Source organism: Elephas maximus, chromosome 6 (assembly GCF_024166365.1).
Source record: "Elephas maximus indicus isolate mEleMax1 chromosome 6, mEleMax1 primary haplotype, whole genome shotgun sequence".
Lineage (NCBI taxonomy): Eukaryota > Metazoa > Chordata > Mammalia > Proboscidea > Elephantidae > Elephas > Elephas maximus.
In genome coordinates this window covers 48,725,594-48,746,052 of record NC_064824.1, presented here as the reverse complement: position 1 = coordinate 48,746,052, position 20,459 = coordinate 48,725,594, and the positions used below count along the sequence as shown (strand labels likewise).

At 39.3% G+C, this 20,459-nt stretch overlaps 1 protein-coding gene across 50 annotated transcripts in view; it reads left to right on the top strand.

Annotated features, from left to right (window-relative positions):
• Window positions 1-20,459, top strand: part of NEB (nebulin) — a 249,303-nt gene that overhangs the window by 172,052 nt on the left and 56,792 nt on the right. For all 50 annotated transcript variants that reach the window (XM_049887235.1, XM_049887234.1, XM_049887223.1 and 47 more), the window contains 18 exons: window positions 184-288; window positions 995-1,099; window positions 1,203-1,307; window positions 3,914-4,021; window positions 6,097-6,210; window positions 6,553-6,750; window positions 7,668-7,772; window positions 8,428-8,532; window positions 9,677-9,784; window positions 10,852-10,959; window positions 12,134-12,241; window positions 12,820-12,924; window positions 13,025-13,129; window positions 14,268-14,366; window positions 14,705-14,815; window positions 18,163-18,267; window positions 19,875-19,979; window positions 20,235-20,339. In XM_049887235.1, the coding sequence (XP_049743192.1) occupies window positions 184-288; window positions 995-1,099; window positions 1,203-1,307; window positions 3,914-4,021; window positions 6,097-6,210; window positions 6,553-6,750; window positions 7,668-7,772; window positions 8,428-8,532; window positions 9,677-9,784; window positions 10,852-10,959; window positions 12,134-12,241; window positions 12,820-12,924; window positions 13,025-13,129; window positions 14,268-14,366; window positions 14,705-14,815; window positions 18,163-18,267; window positions 19,875-19,979; window positions 20,235-20,339 (2,004 nt within the window). The remainder of the gene's footprint in view (window positions 1-183; window positions 289-994; window positions 1,100-1,202; window positions 1,308-3,913; window positions 4,022-6,096; window positions 6,211-6,552; window positions 6,751-7,667; window positions 7,773-8,427; window positions 8,533-9,676; window positions 9,785-10,851; window positions 10,960-12,133; window positions 12,242-12,819; window positions 12,925-13,024; window positions 13,130-14,267; window positions 14,367-14,704; window positions 14,816-18,162; window positions 18,268-19,874; window positions 19,980-20,234; window positions 20,340-20,459) is intronic.

Sequence of the window (20,459 nt, the reverse complement as noted above, 5' to 3'; positions counted from 1 at the left end):
GCTTAAGATGTAGGTATTGCTCTCTTCCTAAGCCAGGGCATTAAATATTTTCTAGCTGTTGAGAGGCTCACCCCATGACCATTAAGCATAAGCACAACCAAGTGTCAATAGGAAATTATCAAAATGCTCAGTTGTAAATACAGTTGGTACCTATCAGCTTTTGCTCTTTCTGCTTTCTTACAGAATGTGTATAAAGATGACTTGAATTGGCTGAAAGGCATTGGATGCTACGTTTGGGATACACCCCAGATCCTGCAGGCCAAGAAAGCATATGACCTCCAGAGTCAGGTGAGTTGATCTTCCTAGAAGGACTGACTTTTTACGGGTCTTCAGAATCCATGTTGTGCCCAGTGGGCTGATGGCCATGCCATTCCTGTGCCTGAGCAGAGAAAGCTGCTGTAACAGTGTGTGTGATCAAGGAAACCAAAAGCTCCTGCCCAAGGAAACCTCTCCTGATGGTCTGCTCTGGTGCTGGACCTTCTCAGTATGAGCCTTTCCTGTGGTTTGAGGTGCTGGATGTTTGTAACAGAAAGGTTTTAAAACTAGGAGGTGTTTCATAGTGAATTACACTCAAGCATCTATACCTTAGTGTTTCAGGTTAACTGGCAGCGAGTAGGATCCAAAAGCATAGATAAATTTTGTAAGGAAAAAAATGAACATCTGGAAACCTTCCAGAATATGGTTCAGCTCTAATAGAACAGGTCTAGTGGGAAGTTGAAATTGAAGGGCTCCTGTCAAAGAGAAGTATAGGCATGGAAATGGCAACAAAATGAAGAAAGAGACCTGACAAAGCCTAGACCCCACTCTTGGGCAAGAGAGACTGTTAGTCTTGGCAGTCATAAAGTCTGCAGGACAATGGAGTGCTAACCTCTTTTTTTACAATTAAAGCAGAAACCTAGAAATAAATAAAAGGCACATAAGTTAGCAAAAACTGTTGAAGCTGATGACAAACCAGTATTTTACCATTTTTGGTGACTTTTGTTTTTCTTCACAGATACAATACACGGCAGCAGGTAAAGAAAACCTACAAAACTATAATATGGTCACAGATACACCACTTTATGTGACTGCTCTTCAAAGTGGCATTAATGCCAGTGAGGTGAGTTTTTCTTGTATTTCTCTTCCAGGGACAAGCCGTTCCTTTTCTTTACATATTTTCAAACAACAATGAATAACTGCCCCCCCTCTTTTTTTGTTTGTAGGTGAAATATAAAGAAAATTATCATCAGATTAAGGACAAATATACGACAGTTCTAGAAACAGTGGATTATGACAGAACCAAGAATCTGAAGAGTCTTTATAGCAGTGTAAGTTGAGTTTTTTCCCTCTTATATTTGGGCCGCGTTGTCCTCCTTCAGAAATAATAAGAGAATAAAATGGGTACACACCCTGCCCCAAAGAGTTTCTGGTTTTATCCTGGCCCTTCAAATTCCTACTCTGCCTCACAAATCCTCCTCATTACAATTAGATAAACCCTAATTTGAGTATTGTACTATTTCATGCAGTTGACACAAATTCAGAAACTTGTTCCTTATTGTGGACAAGTATCATTGAAGCTATTCTTTGTTGACCCTGAATTTGTCATTCTCATTTTTTCTTTTTTTGGCTTCTCCAGTGGCCAGTGACTTATAGACCAACAAAGGCATTCTCTTTTTCCTCCTCTGAATTGGTTAATTCAATAAACATTTTTTAATCTTTTTCTTTACACTTATAGAAAACTTGCAAAAATAGTACAGAGAATTCTCAGATACCCATTACCCAGCTTCTCCATAGTACACTTACCAAAACTAAGAAATTATTGTTACAATACTATTCACTAAATTACATATTCTGCCTGTACTTCACCGGTTTTTCCATTAATATTCTTTTTTCTGTTTCAGGAGCCAATTCATTACCCCACATTGCGTTTAGCTGCCATGTCTCCTTATTCTCCTCCATCCATGATAATTTCTGTTTCCTTATCTTTTATGATCTTGACACTTTTGAAGCATATTTACTATTTGTTTTTTATAAAGTCCCTCAATTGGGGCTTATCAGGTGTTTTCTCATGATTAGATTTCAGTTATGCATCTTTGGCAAGAATAACACAGAGCTGATATGCTCTTCTAGGTGTATCTTATCAGGTGGTATATGATGGCAACGACTGATGATGTTAACTGTGATCACTTGGCTAAGTTAGTATCTGCCAAGTTTCTCCACTGTAAAGTTACTATTTTTCCATGTTATTAAAAAGTAACTTGGGAGAGATATTTTGAGACCATACAAATATCCTGTATCCCCTTAAACTTTCTCCCACATATTTCAGCGTCCAATGGTGGATCTTGCTTGCAACAGTCATTTCTGCGGTGTTTCCCCCATTTGTTCTGCCTTTATTAATGGGAATTATTCTCTAAGGAAGAGCTGCCCCATCTGTGCTATTTGTTTGTTTCAATTACTTATTTAAATCAGTTTGGGCTCATGGATGTTTATTTTATTCTATGGGATAGAATATAAAGTATTTTTATTTATTTTATGGTTTAAATTGTTTTGTCTTCAGCCATTGGGAGCTCTTACATCCCCTTGACATAACTCCATTATTGGGCTTTCTTGAACACTTTACTTTCTGACCCCGCAAGCATTCTGCCAAAATGCTGTTTTCCAAAATAAGTTAGTTGTTTTCTTCCCCAATCCCCTTCAATGTGGTCGTGTTATGTATTTTATAATACAAAAAAAAAAAGAACCCAAACTCATTGCCATCCAGTTGATTCTGACTCATAGCGAATATAAGTAGGTTCATTTGTGACAGTTTGTACTCCAATTTGATCACCTCTCCCATCCTGGTTGTTTTGTTTTGTTTGTTTTAATTTACATGGAGTAAAATTCACTCTTTGTGGCTTGCAGTGCTATAGGTTTTGACAGATGCATAGAGTCATGGATCCAACCACAGTCAGATATAGAAGAGTTCTATCACCCACAAATTCCCTCTTGCAGCCCCTCTGTGGTCAACCCCACCCGTCCACCCACAGAGGTGTTTTCTGTCCCTATCATTTCACCTCTTCCAAAATGTCATATGAATGGAATCAGACAGTATGTAGTCTTTTAGCTTTGGTTTCTTTATCTTGGCGAAATGCATTTACGTATTATGCATGGTACTGTGAAAGTCAATAGTTCATTTCTTTTTATTTCAAAATAGCATTCCATTGTATGGATGTAGCACAGTTTGTTTATTCATTCACAGGTTGAAGGACATCTGAGTTGTTTCCAGATATTTTGGCAATTATGAATAACACTCCTATAAACACTTGCATATGCTTTTGTGTGTGTGTGTGTGAACACAAGTTTTCATTGTCCTTGGATAAACACCTAGAAGTGGAAACATTTTTTGAGCTCCCACTAGCTACAAAGGAATTGTTATTGTTGTTAGTTGTTGTTGAGTGGATTCCAACTCATGGCAACCCCATGTGTGCGGAGCAGAACTACTCTATAGATTTTCAAGGCTGTCACCTCTTGGAAGTGGATTACTAGGCCATTCTTCTAAAGTACCTCTGGGTGTGTTTTGTTAGTAGTCCAGTATTTAACCATTTGCATCACACAGGAACACCTAGATAAACTGATTTAAAAATAATTGTTAGTGGTCCTCATCCTCCAGGAATTCCTGGACCTATGCGGAGTGGATATGGTATCAAAAATTCTGTAAATGGCAGACCGTGATAATCACTATGGTAGAAAACAAAATAACAGGCCAAGAAACTATGGTCGTGGTGCTAAACGAGTTATTTTCTTAGGTGTACCTGTATCCTACAGAATGAGACGATCTGGAGGTTGGTAGGGAGTGTCTGAGAAGGACAGAAACAAACGAAGGAAAGGTCCTCTATTCAGAAGCTAACCAGAGTCAATTTTCCCATATTAATGAGAAGATTCTTAATCCCTACAGAACCTGTACAAGGAGGCCTGGGATAGAGTAAAAGCCACCAGCTATATTCTGCCTTCCAGCACCATGTCCCTGACACACGCCAAGAACCAGAAGCATCTGGCCAGCAATGTAAGTCAAGTACAAACATGGCAGCATTCCTATCCCTCCTGCCCTTCCCTGCTTTCCATTCCCAGAACTCTTCGGGCTGATTCCTATGCTGACTATATAAATGTATCCATGTGAGTATCCCAGAAAGTAATTCTAGAGGCTCAGTCCTCACAGAGTTTGTGCATTTATTGCTTCCTCTCAAAGGCACTGCCATTCCGAGAAAACTCCCAAACACTAACAAGAGGACACAGATGTGACCTTTAGGCTTTCTGCCTGTAAATGACATGGATAGTCTCTGTTTTAGCCAAAAGTGAGAGTAGCCAGATGACATACTATTCAAAATAGATTCTTTTTCAATAGAATTAAATGGACTTTTTGGCAAAAATAAACCAGTAAATGTCACAACCAGTTATTATACCATCTCCAAATAAATGATTGAATAATCGTTTTTATAACCATTAAATGCAAAATTTTATAATCTTTTAGAATTCTACTTCTATAAGGCAGAACTTTTCTTAGGTATAAACATAATTGTAAAAAAACAAACAACCAAATCACATACGCTGTTTAAATATGATATGAAATCTTATGACCTCTAACCTTTTGTGCCTAAAATATTCTTAAGTAAAACCTATTATTATAAAATTCCTTGTAACCTTCACTGAAGTTCTAATAATCTCAGTTCTCTTTCAGAAATTTTAGAGAATTGCACCTCTTAACTTTGAACGTTTTATGCAACACTTCAGGCCAGTATTTCTCAAGCTTTTTTGACCATTATCTGCAGTGAGAAATTTATTTTATATTGTAAGTCAACCCACACACACGTACACAACTGAGATTCATGTGAATTCTCACTGACATAAATGTTTCACAGAATATTTACCTTTTCACTGTAGACAATGCACTATGATAATTTCGGTTCTATTTCATTCATTTAAATGCTAGTGACCCAGTGAATTGATTTCACTACTTTCTAATGCACATTTTACAAAAAGGCTTCCTTGGACAAATTAATCTCAATTTTTTTGAAGGAAAAATTAATATATATAATTTTGCTCAGGCTCGATTCTATTTCGAAGACTGAAAATGAACTAGCATAAAGGAGTAAACTTTTCATTTGGGAAGAGAAGTTTTGTACTTAGGATTTAGGAAGCCTAGCAGAAGTGTTTTCTTTTGGTCATGAAAAAAGTTATAGAGGCAAATTGTTCTTGAAACCAGAAGGGACATAAAGAAATTAATCCTTGAAAAGAAGGATTCCAACCTTAGTTTAAAAAGAAAAAAAGTCTTTGAATGCTATGTTCTTTATAACTAAGGAATAGATAAGATGTAAGAAGCATGTGAATTAATGTTCTGGAAAGTTCTGACAGGTATTTTAGTTGGTCTCCAGTCAATAAAGGGCTTCGCTAGAATTCTGACACAAATACTCCTATCTCCTCTTTTTAACTGAGAAGTTGGCCTCTAGGCTGAGAGAGAATTGAGATTGGATCTTATTCTCTGTAGGGTCCTCACCATCTAGTTCAGGTAATCACGAGGCATTCATTAGTAAGCCAATATGGCTTGCAAGCTAAATACGAATGCCTAAATGTTAGTTTTCCCATAGAAGCTGGTTATGCTGCAGTTTTTGGAAACCTTGCAGAAACTGAAATTCAAGGAATATGTCTCTTTTAAGTATCAGGCTAATCAATTATTAAAACAAAGAAAGTCCTGAGTGCATTTTTAAGTTTTCACTGATAGTATTAAGAAAAACATGCCATTATTACAAAAAAGATTATTTTCTTTAATTATGTAACTTTAAAAATGAATTAGTAATAGCAGTAAAAGTACTAGTATTGGTATAGGAGTTTTAATGGCAGTGACTAAAGTTTTATAGTGCTTTGCAGTTTAAGAAGGAGATTCAATAACCCTGTGGCAGGTACAAGTGTTTACTAGTGTTATACTTGTCTGCACAGATGAGGAAACAAGCTCAGAAGTGTGGTGACCCCAAGTCGGCTGGATCTCAGAGGCCATACCTTTTTGTTAAACCTCATGCTCTTTGAACAACACCAGTCCATTACCCTCCAAAGCTGTGTTTCTTTCTTTGTACTTGTTCTCTGTAGATCAAATATCGGGAAGAATATGAAAAGTTCAAAGCTCTTTATACTTTACCAAGAAGTGTTGACGATGATCCGAACACAGCTCGATGCCTCCGAGTTGGCAAGCTTAACATTGATGTAAGTGATCCCAAAGGCCTTATGAAGTCAAAGTCAGGTGACATATTCCCATACCAGAAACCAGAACATTTTCTAGTAAACAATACACATGGTACCAATTGTGTATATATGAAGCAGCCAAGTGTTATTTTAGCCCATGCTGATTTTTCTTTTTTTTTAATTTCCTTTGGTATATATCGATAGATAGTATTAGGAAATTCCAGGCCCCGCCCTGCTCCCAACTGTAAGTTGCTGGTTGCTGAAACTTGGTTCCCCTGACTTCTACGATGTGTGGGAAGGGCACCCATTATGATGATGCTTTGCGTACTGCTTTAGTAAAGTCATGCTACTTTAACTCCACAGCGTCTGTACAGATCAGTTTATGAAAAGAACAAGATGAAAATCCACATTGTGCCCGACATGGTGGAGATGGTTACTGCTAAAGATACTCAGAAGAAAGTCAGTGAGATCGATTACCGCCGACACCTCCATGAATGGATTTGCCACCCTGACTTGCAAGTTAACAGCCACGTCCGGAAAGTCACAGATCAGATCAGTGATGTAAGCCCATTGCTTATGAAAGGTTTCACCTTCTAACTACCCAGAAAAGAAGCAGACTTACCTGCTTCTTTATTGCACCCTTCTTCCACTACTGCGTTTATGCATACCCATGGGTCTGGCTTGACTTGGGAGCTGTCTCTGCAAGCGGGTCCTTGTGTGCCAACGCTTTTGTAATTCCCAAGACCTGGTTTTTTGATGCTTTTTCCTTTCCATTCCACAAAGTCGCCCTGTGTCTAGTGTGTGCCTATGTTTTTGTTTTTTAATTTTATTGTGGTGAAAACATACATAGCAAAATGTGCACCATCTCAACAATTCCTACGTGTACAGTTTAGCGATACTGATGACATTCTTCAAGTTGTGCGGCCATTCTTTTCCAAATCATTCCACCACCATTAAGATAAACACACTGCCCCCTAAGCAAAAACTCCTCTTTCCCCCCTCGCTCCCACCCTGCCAACCACATATTTGCTTACTACATATAAGTGAGATCATATAATACTTGTCCTTTTACAACTTATTTCACTCAACATGATGTTTTCAAGGGTCATCCATGTTGTGGCATGCATCAGGACTTCATTGCTCTTTATGGCTTAGTAGTATTCCACTGTGTGTATGTACCATATTTCGTTTATCCATTCATCTGTCGATGGACATTTTGGTAGTTTCAACCTTTTGGCATTTGTGAAAAGTGTTGCAGTTAACATTGGTATATGAGTATCTGTAAGCATTCTTGCCTTCACTTGTTCTGGGTATATACCTAGGACTGGGATTGCTGGGTCATATGGTAGTTTTATGTTCACCTTCTTGAGGAACCACCCAACTGTCCTCCACAGTAGGTGTACCAGAGTATGTCTGTTTGTAGTGTTAAAATTATCATTAATTTTTTTTAATCCTTTCTATCTATTGAAACCCTCTAGATTGTGTACAAGGATGACCTCACCTGGCTGAAAGGGATTGGATGCTTTGTCTGGGACACTCCTGAAATTCTCCATGCCAAACACGCTTATGATCTACGCAACGATGTGAGTTTGCCTTCTTTTTTTAAGAATATTTCCATCTCTATGTAGTTTGGGCCCAAGTGGGGGTATGTAAAATAGAGACATTGTGACAGATACACTTGTTAAATGTGGCTTAAGTGGTGTTGAGAATGCCTGGGCTGGAGAAAGATGCTAAGGAACAGAGAGCAGCCATTTCCCAGGAATGCATACAGCATTCCTCTTAAACAATGTAGTCAAGTTGTAGCATCGTCCTCTGATAAAGAAAGGGTCCCTGGCTCTTCTCCCCACCGTTTGGATTATTTTGGGCAATAGAGCACATATTTCTTATAAAAAAAAATCTCATTTGTTAGGAGCTTGTGATGCTATAGACAGGACGTATCTGTAATGAGAAAATTTGCTAGGCAAATCCTTGATTAATGCTATAATCAAGATTTCACTAAGAAAGTTAAGCTTTTCTAGAAATGCAGCTGCCAAGCCTGCTGAAAGGCTCTGGAAGCTCCATGACTATAAACACTGATTAGTCTGATTGTTATAAAATTCAGACAAATCTTGGTCTGTTGAGTGAGTGCTAATGAATGTAAATCACTTAAGTTAAGCGTAACCCAGTCCCCTGTGAAAACCAGTAATTTTTAGTATAATGAATGGCCCCAACACAGGGTTGTTTTCTTTCTCTTGGCAGATCAAGTACAAAGCTCACGCACAGAAAACGAAAAACGACTACAAGCTAGTCATTGATACGCCAGTCTACGTCCAAGCTGTCAAAAGCGGGAAACAGCTGAGTGATGTAAGTGTTCATTGGGCGAGTTGCTATGGACAGTTTTGGCTGGAAAGGAAAGGTAGTGGATAAGACACGTCCACTTAAGTAGAAGTGGCAAGAACTAGAGGCTGGGCAGTGCCATGCTTTTTCTAACTGGGAAACCAGAATCGATGCCTTAGAAAGTACTTAAAATGCTGCTCTAGTTTTCTAAAACCTGATGTGTTCAAGTAGTGCCTTGGGGTGGAGAGGTAAGTGGTCTAAATATATGAAATACTTTGTGGTTTAGAGTTTCAAGTGTTGTTTGTTGTGTCATGAACAACAGTTTATGTCTCACCATCTAGACTTTCTAATAAATTAGAGCTAACTATGGTAGAATAGGGATCCCTGGGTGGCATGAACAGTTGAGCGCTTGGCTACTAACCATAACTTTGGCAGTTCAAAACCACCCAGAAGCACCTTGAGAGAAAAAGCCTGGCAGTCTTCTTCCAAAACCTTATAGCCATTGACAGCCCTATGGAGGGCAGTTCTACTCTGCAACACATAAATTGCCGTGAGTCAGAATTGACTCAACTGCAGCTGGTTATGGTTTGGATTATTATGGTTGAGTAAGAAGCGACTAGACTCTAAACTCAGAGATGTGGATTGGAATCCTGACTCTATTATGTATAATCTTTGAGGTTCATGAAAAACACTTAATCCCTCAGAGCCTTAGCATCCGTCTCTGTAGAGTGGGAAAATGTATGTAAAACACCCACTATAACGCTTGACACAGAGCAGGCAAAGCAGGCAGGTTGCTCTTTTTTTTTTAACCCCCCAGGTTAATATATAAATATTAGATCCACTGGTGAGTTAGAACATTAAGACCTGATATTCTGGAATGTCTAGTGGTGAAAGGAAACCCTGGTGGCATAAAAAAGAATAATGGTGAAATATTCACTTTTCCTCTTCTTACAGCTAAGCCATCTCTTCCACTTACTTCTCAGTGTGGGTGTCCACAGCTGGCTCTGATCCTGTTGGACAAGACACAATAGTACATCAGATAGGGTTTTCTAGGCAATATGAAGCATATACCATTTTTTATTTTTTTAAAGAGAAACCTGAGTTTCCATTTGCTTTGCACATTCTAACAATGTTGACACAGTCTGAATTGGTCCACTCTTTCTCCACCCAGGCTGTCTACCACCATGACTATATACGCAGTGTCAGAGGCAAAGTGGCTCCAACTACTAAAACTGTGGATCTGGACCGTGCACTGCATGCATACAAGCTCCAGAGTGAGGTGAGTGTGAGAACTCAACGGATTACCCAGTAGAAATCTAGGATGGCCAGGCCATTGGCATCTGTAGAAGCAATCTTGGTTTGGGCATCCTCTCAGCTTGACCTTGTCAATCATGTTCTGTTCATGTGAGTTGAAAAAATTAAAAACAAACAAAGAGAGCATAGGCTGTCTTCCCTCTTGACTAACAGGCTCCTCCTAGCAAGCAATAAGCATTTTTTGAGCAATGTTTACATATTAACAAAGAGGAGAACAAATCTACTATCTCAGCTCTTGAAAAGCTTAAAATCAACTTGGGAAAGACAAGGCATATAACCATAAAAGGCTACTAACAATAAGAAAGAAAGCCAGAATTTGCCGTTAGAATTCAGAAGAGAAAGAGCCTGGACCCAGCCCACCTATTTAACATCTCATTCTGTATTAGCTGAGGGTGTTGCTTGGGTCTCTTGTAATTTTACTTTTTATCTTGAATGTTAAAAGTAATTTGATTTTTCTTAATATTTTAAATAGTATTCTTAATCCTGTTGTCCCCTGAAAGACAGAGTATTTAAGGTCACAGACAGAGGCTCCTACTCCCTCTTGCCATGAATATCAGCATCATGGCCTTTCCATCCCTGGAGTCAAGACATTGTGTTGATGTGTGTATACGGGGTGAGGGTGTTCCAAAGGTGTACTTATATTCATGACTGTCTCAGGGGTTGGTGATATCTTAAATATCATCTAAGGGTAGGATTAAGGACAGAGGTGACACATGGCTGCCTGTTTTCTCGACTTTTCCCAAATTTCTGCTAGATGCTGTGTAGTCTACTGGGCATATGTCCAGAAGCATAGAAGAATTACTTTCTACAAGCCCCTTCACCAATTCCTCTCTTTTTCTAAAACATAGGTTAAGCGTGGTCTAACTAACTTCATGACTCTTGGAACTTAATTTCTTCCTGAAATCAATTCAGTGAGCATAAGCACATCAAGTATCTGATACAAACCTAACATGGTCTGGATGTGATTTGCTTGACGCCAATCAGTTATTTGATGTCAGGTGTCATTTAACCTCCTCTTCCTTATTGCGGCAGAACCTGTACCGACGACCTGGCCTGCGCTTCCTGCCTACCGGATATCGGCTTCCAGTTGATACCCCTCACTTCAAACACAACAAGAACACCCGATACATGAGCAGTTATGTGAGTGGTCTCCTCCATATTAACATGGAGATGGGGGAGGTGGCTAATATTCATTAATAGCCTATTCACATTCCCCGCTAATCACACCATGAAGGTCCAACATGATATAATGATGGGACTGGAAGAAGGGAAATAGTATATTTTCTAGGGGTGCCATGAAATTGGCTTGTCCCTGCAATTCAGCAGTACCTGGGTAGCCCAGTGGGTTAGGATAGGATGTTCAGTAGGCTTGCACCTTGATTCAGGGCCTGTGGCTGCCATGACACCTCTGCTTCTGCTGGCCTTAAAATTGAAACATGCCAAACCATAGTAAGCTATTTACCAGAAAAGCAACTTTATCCATGTTCTACTGATAGGTGACAATAGCTGTCATCTTCCTTCTGCTGTGTTTCGTAGAACATCACCGTGTGTTCATTTGAAATGAAAGGACTTCTCTCCTTGCTTCCAGCTCTGATACTTACTCAGTGCTTACCCTCTGTGCCCAGTTCATAGGGATAGATAGGTTCTTACTACTGCTAGCTTATCCAGGTGCTGGGTTTGATAGGAATCTTCCTTACTTTTTAAAAGTCAGGTTGGGACTTGATGGATTTATCCCATGGGTAAAGCCTAGAGAAGGTTTGGCTATCCCAGTGACCCTGTTCTGCAGACTATTCCACAAACCAATCATCTTCTAAAGAGTAAGCTCACCCTTACATGCTTCTCTTCAGAGGCCTGGAAATCAAACCTGATGGCCAGGCAGACTCCAATGGACTGTGGCCCCTTTGTTCTCATGGCAGAGAGTCATGGGTCTAATAACCCAACATGTCATTTTATTAATCTGTCTATAAAGCCATTCATCAGACTTAAGAAGATTTTATTGTTCCTTAGCCATGTCTTAATTCCTTAGCCACATTGGAGCTAAAAATATAGATTTTCTTGCATTTCACATACCTGCCTACAAAAAGATTTCATCTAAGCAAAGTTGAATTTTATTCCTTTCTGCACCTGGCTTTATTAGCCAACAAATAATTTTCAAAACTTAGATTAATATTGAAACTATGTCAATGACTTTTCTTTATACCTAAAGCTTAGAGAACAATTTTCAAATGGAAGTGTCAACTTTTTTCTGTTGGAGAAATTTAATGCTGCTCTTTGTTTACCCATCATTGATCTTCTTCTGTCTTCGTTTTCGCAGTTCAAGTACAAAGAAGTTTATGAGCACATCAAGGCAAATGGGTACACACTTGGCCCCAAAGATGTTCCATTTGTCCATGTCCGGAGGGCCAACAAGGTTACCAGTGAGGTACTGTGAATGCTAATTCTGTGGGAGAAATACTGAGTTTCAAAGCCCATGGCTTTATTTGGGAGACCTTAAGAATTAATTATGTTTCAGCTGTAAACTTGCACCTTAGCAAAGAGTAAGAGGGTCTGTTTTGTCACCATTTTGATACCAGTATCCTTCAGCAATGTTTTTCTATAATTTGTAATGCCATTGAGTCTTTAGACTCAGTTCCGTGGATTATGACATAAAATTTTTCCAAAGAAAAAAATTCCTTCTTTTGATACTTGTATTCAAAAATCCTTAATAAGGGGTATTTTATTCTTACTCATGACCCTTTGTTCCACATAAACTATTGGTTTGTGTATCTAATCCTGCTAATTAACCATTTGATAGAAAATGGAAGACTTTGTGCTCAGATTCTCCACGGAAATAAAATAAATATCATTTTCTTGTTTTTCCTAATCTCATTCATTTTCCATATCTCCAGTCTTTCCTTTCATGGCTTTTTATGTAAATGTTTGATTGTTGATGAGTCAGTAGATACCCTGATTAAAAAAATCTTGTGCTAAATCCCTACACTGGTTTTTCCTTCAATGCAGAGACTGTATCGAGAATTGTATCACAAATTGAAAGACAAGATTCACACAACTCCTGACACACCTGAAATCCGCCAGGTCAAAAAGACACAAGAAGCTGTCAGTGAGGTGGGTATTTCCTTAGCAGAAAGGGCAGACAGTGGAACCCAAGGATGATTGTCAACCATTTGGTCTCTAATGTGTGCATTTCTGGGTATTTTTTCTTTAGTTGATCTACAAATCAGACTTCTTCAAGATGCAAGGCCACATGATCTCCTTACCATACACACCCCAAGTGCTCCATTGCCGCTACGCGGGTGACATCTCCAGCGATGTAAGCATCTCAAAGCATCTTTCTGGTGGGGGTCATACCCGATCAAGAGGCAGGCTTGCTTTCAGTGTTTAAGCAAACCAGTGCTCTTTGAACACCCTTTTTCACTGAGTACTTCCAAACTGGGTGTATACCTGGAGGGTGAAGTAGTATGGAAACTAAAAAACCAGTTGCTGTGGAGCCACTTCTGCTCATGGTGACCCCAGTGCCTCAGAGTAGAACCATGATCCATGCGGTTTTCAATAGCTGCTTTTTTAGAAGTAGATTGCCAAGCCTTTCTTCTATGATGCCTCTAGGTGAATGTGAGCTACCAACCTTTTGGTTACCAGCCAACTCTATTAACCATTTGCACCACCCAGAGATCCAGCGTGAAAATAGAACCCCACATTTCACCAGCTATGAAAACAGCAATAAGAGGACCAGCTAAGAAATAAAAGAATCTCTGACCACTGTTTTACATTCGACACTGAGTCATTGCTGCCCCTTGCTCTCCAATCAGCCTCTTTCACATGTCATGTTTAGTATCTTTTTCCTTTTCATCCCTAGCCCCAGCCACTTTAGCAACTTCCTACTGCTATCTTTTTTATCCTCCTTGGATGTTTTCTTCTAAAACACCCCTCAATTCACTCTGTACTTTTTCTCCCATCAATATCATAATAAAATAATAGCAGTGTTATCTCCTCAGTGCCGGGTTAGAGACTTAAATGGAAAAAACAATAGGATTTATTTGAGGGCGAGTAAACTAAGATGGTGAGACTTGGACTTGCTTACTTTGAACAAGTCATCAGGAAAGACCAATTTGTAGACAAGGCCATCATTGTTGGTAAAGTAGAGGGTCAGTGAAAAGGAGGAAAACCCTCAATGAGACAGACTGACACAATAGCCAAAGCAATGAACTCAATCATAGCAAGAATAATGAAGATGGCAGGACTGGGCAATGTTTTGCTCTGTTATCCATAAAGGCACTATGAGTTGGAGCCGACTTGATGGCGCCTAACAATCACAACAAACTAAGAATACAAGGTGGACATGTTGAACCAAAATGAAAGATAAATCATTTTAAAAAGTGTCACTACTCTGTCTTTTTTGTTCTTGACTTAATGTGCTCATGACCAGTCATATTTCTGTTTTTTCCCCACAGATTAAATACAAAGAGGACTTGCAGGTCCTGAGGGGCATGGGCTGCTTCCTGTATGACACTCCCGACATGGTCCGCTCCCGGCACCTACGGAAGTTGTGGGTGAGTGTACCTCTACACAGTGATCCGTATACCCCATCGCCAGCTGTAGAGTGCTTGGCACAAAGACCCCGTACCTGCAGTTGCTTTTGGGGGAGCATCTCCCATTAATGCTCCTGAGCTGATCATGACCCACTCAAGATGATCTATGCTTCCTGTAAAAGGAATAAGTTTAATTAAATGGCAGTGGCTTTTGTTTCTGCCTGGAAAGACGCCCAGGACACAGGGAAGACTGCTTCGCATGTACACGCCAACTGTTTGAAAGAGGATGTGTGACCGTGAGGCGCAATCACTTAAATGATTCATTATATTGTATTTTTGTTGTTGCTTTTTTTTTTTAGTCTAATTACGTGTATACTGATAAAGCAAGGAAGATGCGCGACAAATACAAAGTGGTGCTTGACACTCCAGAATACAGAAAAGTGCAGGAACTGAAGACACATCTAAGTGAGGTAAGGGTCCTTTACTGCCACTACAAGCAAGCCGACTTGACCAAAGCAGACTGAATTACCCAAAGAAAGGTTTTTAGTTCCTCTAGTCATCAGTTCTCAAGCAACTACAGCAGGTGAAATATCTCCCCTCTGCCCTAAACTGGTGTGGTCGCCATGTCTAAGCAAGTCAACTGATCGCTCGTTGCCTCAGTTTACCTATTTTGTCCCCTTTTGGCAAAATGAAGATATTGATACTCATCCTACCCATGACTAGGGTTGCTGAAAGTTTACACGAGTCATGATTTTATAGATTAGAAAACTCTCATAAAGCCCTGCTATCAGGAACCCTAATCATGGGAGGGATTAGAAAGTCTTCAATGGTTCCCTGCTGCCTACTCAGTAGATTCAAAATTACTTACCATAGTTTCATTTGCATCTTCCCACCAGGTACTGAGGCCCCACAACTCGCCTCCAGTTACAGAAAAAAAAAAAAAAAAAAGCTTGCTAACTTAGAGTGCTTATTCTCAACCCTCAGATACCTTTACTTCTCTTGGCTGACTCGGTTTAGAATTGTCTAAAATTTTAATTTCTGCTCTTCTAATTCCTATTGGATTTTTGTGCATCAGTACCAGCTTTCACAGTAGGGAAGAGAATGGATATTTTTCAGTAATGGAGTTTCTTCCATACTTGGCTGACCATAAGAATGACTTGGACTTGATAATATACTGAAACCAAGCTACTCTACTGGATTTATGAGTTCTGGCATAGGACCTGCAAATCTGTTTTTAATAAAGACCCAGGAGATCTTTAGAATCCGGAATGTTTGAAAAACACCAACTTTGTAAAAAGTTTGATACTGAAAAGCAGCTCAAGTTATTGACTTTTGAATTGTATTGATTCTTGACGAATATTGACATATATTGAAGTAGGGATGTTGTCCCAAGAAGCATAAACAATGCATACTTCAGTAAAGGAGAAATGTACTACAAAGAGAATGATAGAAATTGCATGGAAGACTTGGGTTTTAGTCCCAGATTTACTTTTAATTAGCTGGGTGACTTTGTATAATTCACAACTTTGGCACTTCAATTTCCTGAACTAAAGAATTGGACTAGATGATGATTTGGGCTCCTTTCAACTATAATATTCTATGAGTTTGTTGATTTGATTTATTAAAAATATAACCTACTGATGAAGAGTGAGCTACATGTATCAGGTGGACACTTGAGACTGTGTTGGCATCTCCTGTCTGGAGGGGAGATAGGAGGGTAGAGAGGGTTAGAAGCTGGCAGGATTGTCACAAAACGGTAGACTGGAAGGGCTGACTCATTAGGGGGAGAGTAAGTGGGAGTATGGAGTAAGGTGTATATAAGCTTATATGTGACAGACTGACTTGATTTGTAAACGTTCACTTAAAGCTCAATAAAAATTATTAAATATATATATATATAGCCTGGAAGAAACATTAAATTTTCATTCAGTTTATCTCTTTTCTTTCAAAAGTACACCAAAAACAGACCCAAGAAGAGGAGCCACATTTTGTTTTAACTTGTATGTAATTTATATTTAGAGAAGTGAATGTGTACACACATGTGTGTATTTGTAATATTTATTTTTTTTTTACATTTCATCTATTCCATTGGCATTTAAATCTGTGATTAGAATTTATTTGTGCTCCATTTGTTCTTTCTAGTTTGCCTCCTTATATTAAATTCCCTCAACATTTATTAGGAGACAACTATTTTTCAGGCCCTTTGTCTAAGCTTTATGTGATGAAAGGATGATAGCGCTGAGCGCCAGCATTTCATGGGCACAGAGTGTGGGAAAAGAGACAGACATCAATATGATAAATGATATATTACCAGAATAATTAAGAAAATAGGGATTCTAGGAGTTTCCCAAGCAGCTAAGAGAAAGAAGAACATTCTAAACAGAAAGGATAGTATGTAAAAACAGCCACAATAAGTTCTTAAAACTGGGAATAGTTTCAAATAGCACATGGAGAATGTGGAGGAATGTTGGGAAATGAGGCAAGAAGCATAGATAGGAGCCAGGTTTTGAAGACTCATGCATCTATATTAATCATCATAGGCTTGATGAAAAATCATTGAAAAATTACTTTTAGCCAGGGTAGATCTGAGCATTAAGATCAGATGAGATATGTGCTTTAAGAAAATTTCTCACTCAGACTTGTGGAAGATGAATGAGTCATGTGCAACAGTCCCATGTGGAGCTGGGAAGTTGGTTTAGGAGGGTCCTATGGATGTGTAGAAAAAAAAAAAAAGAAGAAGATAGGAAGCTAAACTAGGCAGTGGCAGTGGGAAATGAGAAAAAGGAACATATTTAAAGGATATCATGGAGTGAGAAGCCCAGGATTTGTGACAATTTTGTCATAGAAGGTAAAGGAGAAGAAGCCTAGGATTACGCCTTAAATTTCTGGCCCCGGGCGACTGTGCAATCAAGAAACCCTTTAGCAAAATAGAGAAAATAGAAGAAGCAGATTTTAAGAAGGAATGTGGACTAATAGGAAGAATTCAATATTGAGCATGATGAGTCACCCTAGTTCAGAAAGTCTTTGAAGATTTGGGTCTAGAGCTCAGGAGAGACTGGACTTAACAGATTTGGAAGTTGTCAATCTGAAAGTGATGGTTCTGGCTGAGATCACCTATACGTATGAGGTGAAAGGAGCCAAGCCCTAAACCCTAGGTAATAGCAGCCTTTAGGGGACGGGAGAGGCCACAGAACAGTAGAGGAAGAGAAGGGAGTTTTAGAAAGAAACTGCTGAGCAGTACAGCTGCTATGGAGAGACATTCTCCAGATGTGGCACTCATAAAGCTTTTGGTAGCCTTGACAAGCATAGCTTCGTTGGAGTGGTTGGGTAGAAGCCAAACTGTCACCTTGAGAAATTAATTAAAAGAGATGAAAAGGAGAAAGAAACATAGAATGCTTGACAGTGCAAGGAAGGAATGAGGCCATTGACTGGAGGTGAAGAGTTAACGATGGAAAGGACTTGAGCCTGTTGACAGACAAAGGGAGAAAGCTGTAAGAATGGGAAGGGCTGGAGATACGGAGGGGAAGGGGACGATTGCTGGAACAGAGTTCAAAAAGAGATAGGCAAGAGAGGGACCAAGAGCACAGCAGGAGGCTTGGATCCTGGACAGGCTACAGAATGTCTCATCTCAACAGAAGGAGAAAAATGTCAAATGAGGACAGAGGGGTAAATAAATTATTGGCTTATTGGAAAGAAGCTGCAATTGTTGCAGTGGGACGGTTCTGCTTTTTCTATGAAGTAAACAATAAAATCATCTGCAGAGAACATAACATGACTATAAAGCAGAAATGATGGTGATGACTTGTTTTATGTTTAGCTGGTGTACAGAGCTTCGGGCAACAAGCAAAAATCAATCTTCACTTCAGTTCCTGATACTCCTGATCTTTTAAGAGCCAAGAGAGGGCAGAAGCTTCAGAGTCAGGTAAGATCATTTACTAACGAAGATTCGTAAACCTGCCACTCTGGTGTCATGTGTGTGCCTGACCACTCCTGGTCAGTATAAGACTCTCACACTTGTTTGTCCTTGATGCAGCCTCATGCACATTAACACTGCACTTTATGAAACTGTTTTCTTTTGGGCCATCTTAACTATGGCTGTACTTTGCATGAGCAGGTGATATTTTCTTTTCTAGGTGCTATACAAATTTGTCATTGGATGAGTAGTCTGTGAACTCCAGGTAGTGAAAAGTAATTGCTTAATACATTTCATGTTGTTATTAGGTACTGTTGAGTCGGTTCCAACTCATAGCAACCATGTGTACAATAGAAAGAAACACTGCCTGGTTCTGTGCCGTACTCACAATTGGTGGTGTATTTCAGCCCATTGTTGCAGCCACTGTTTCAATCCATCTCGTTGAAGGTCTTCCTCTTTCTCACTCACCCTCTACTTTACCAAGCATGATGTCCTTCTCTAGGGACTGGTACCACCTGATAACATGTCCAAATTATGTGAGATGAAGTCTCACCATCCTTGCTTTTAAGAAGCATTCTGACTGTATTTCTTCCGAGACAAATTTATTCATTCTTCTGACAGTCCATGTTATATTCAATATTCTTCACCCACACCATAATTGAAAGGCATCAACTCTTCTTCGGTCTTCCTTATTCATTGCCCAACTTTTGCATGCATATGAGGTGATCGAAAATACCATGGCTTGGCTCAGGCATACCTTAATCCTCAAAGTGACATCTTTGCTTTTTAACACTCTAAAGAGGTTTTTTGCAGCAGATTTGCCCAAAGCAATAGATTGTTTGATTTCTTGACTGCTGCTTTCATGGGCGTTGATTGTGGATCCAAGTAAAATGAAATCCTTGACAACTTCAATATTTTTTCTGTTTATCATGATGTTGCTTTTTGGTCCAGCTGTGAGGATTTTTGCTTTCTTTATGTTGAAGTGTAATCTATACTGAAGGCTGTGGTCTTTGATCTTCATCACTAAGTGCTTCAAGTCCTCTTCATTTTCAGCAAGCAAGGTTGTGTCATCTGCATACATTCCATACCAAAAAACCAAACCAAACCTGTTTGCCATCTAGTTAATTTCAATTCATAGTGACCCTATAGGACAGAGTAGACCTGCCCCATGGGGTTTTCAAGGAGTGGCTGGTTGATTCAAACTGTTGATTCAAACTCTTAAAACCACTGTACCACCAGGCCTCTATAGGTTCCATAGGACTTGTTTATTGTCCATAGACAAATGAAACCATATTTCATGTATTCAGGCAAAAATTAAAAAATACTATGTTGAGGGCTCTGTAAGAAGCATCTGGTTCTTCTGTCACCATTTTTTATCATGTGGCTTTAGATTGGACCATATTCACCAGTAGGAGTATTGGTAAACTGAAGTGTGTATATGTGTTTCCAAACGTGAGATATACAGAGAGAGAAATGAACAGAAACACATATATCAAAAAGCAAAAAACAAAAACAGAACAACAAGTAGACACTTTAGGGCCAGAAATGAATGAAGAGGACTGAATGCTAAATGTTTCATCTCTATACCGTCTCACGGCCATTTTCTGATTATTTAGTATCTGTATATTGAACTTGCCACCAAAGAGAGACCCCATCATCACGCTGGCAACCAGACTAAAGCCTTGAAGCATGCTAAAGACGTGAAGGACATGGTCAGCGAGGTAAGGTGGGAATTTGGTAATGAGGCACTGGGTTAAAGAAAAAAATCCTTTGTAAAAACCCTCACCTACTTCCTCTGATTAGAGAACCCATTACTAGAAATTGTGCTCAGCATTAGCAAAATATAGAAGGCAAAGCTATTCTTTTCAAGGACATGTTGTTGTGTTCCTCAGCTGGATACTGTGACTGGGTTGTGAGTTGGGAGGGATGAAAGAGCTTGAACTTAAATTTGTCTTTTTTTCCATATGATTCCTTAGAAAAAGTACAAGATTCAGTATGAGAAGATGAAGGACAAGTACACCCCAGTGCCAGATACGCCGATCCTCATCAGAGCTAAGAAGGCTTACTGGAATGCCAGTGATGTATGCATCTCTTCATTCTTCTTACAATAGAGAGAGCTGAGGTTGATGTACCTAAGAAACATAAGATGTTACAGTCGTATCCATAGTACAAAGTCATGTCCCACAACATGGATCAAGGAA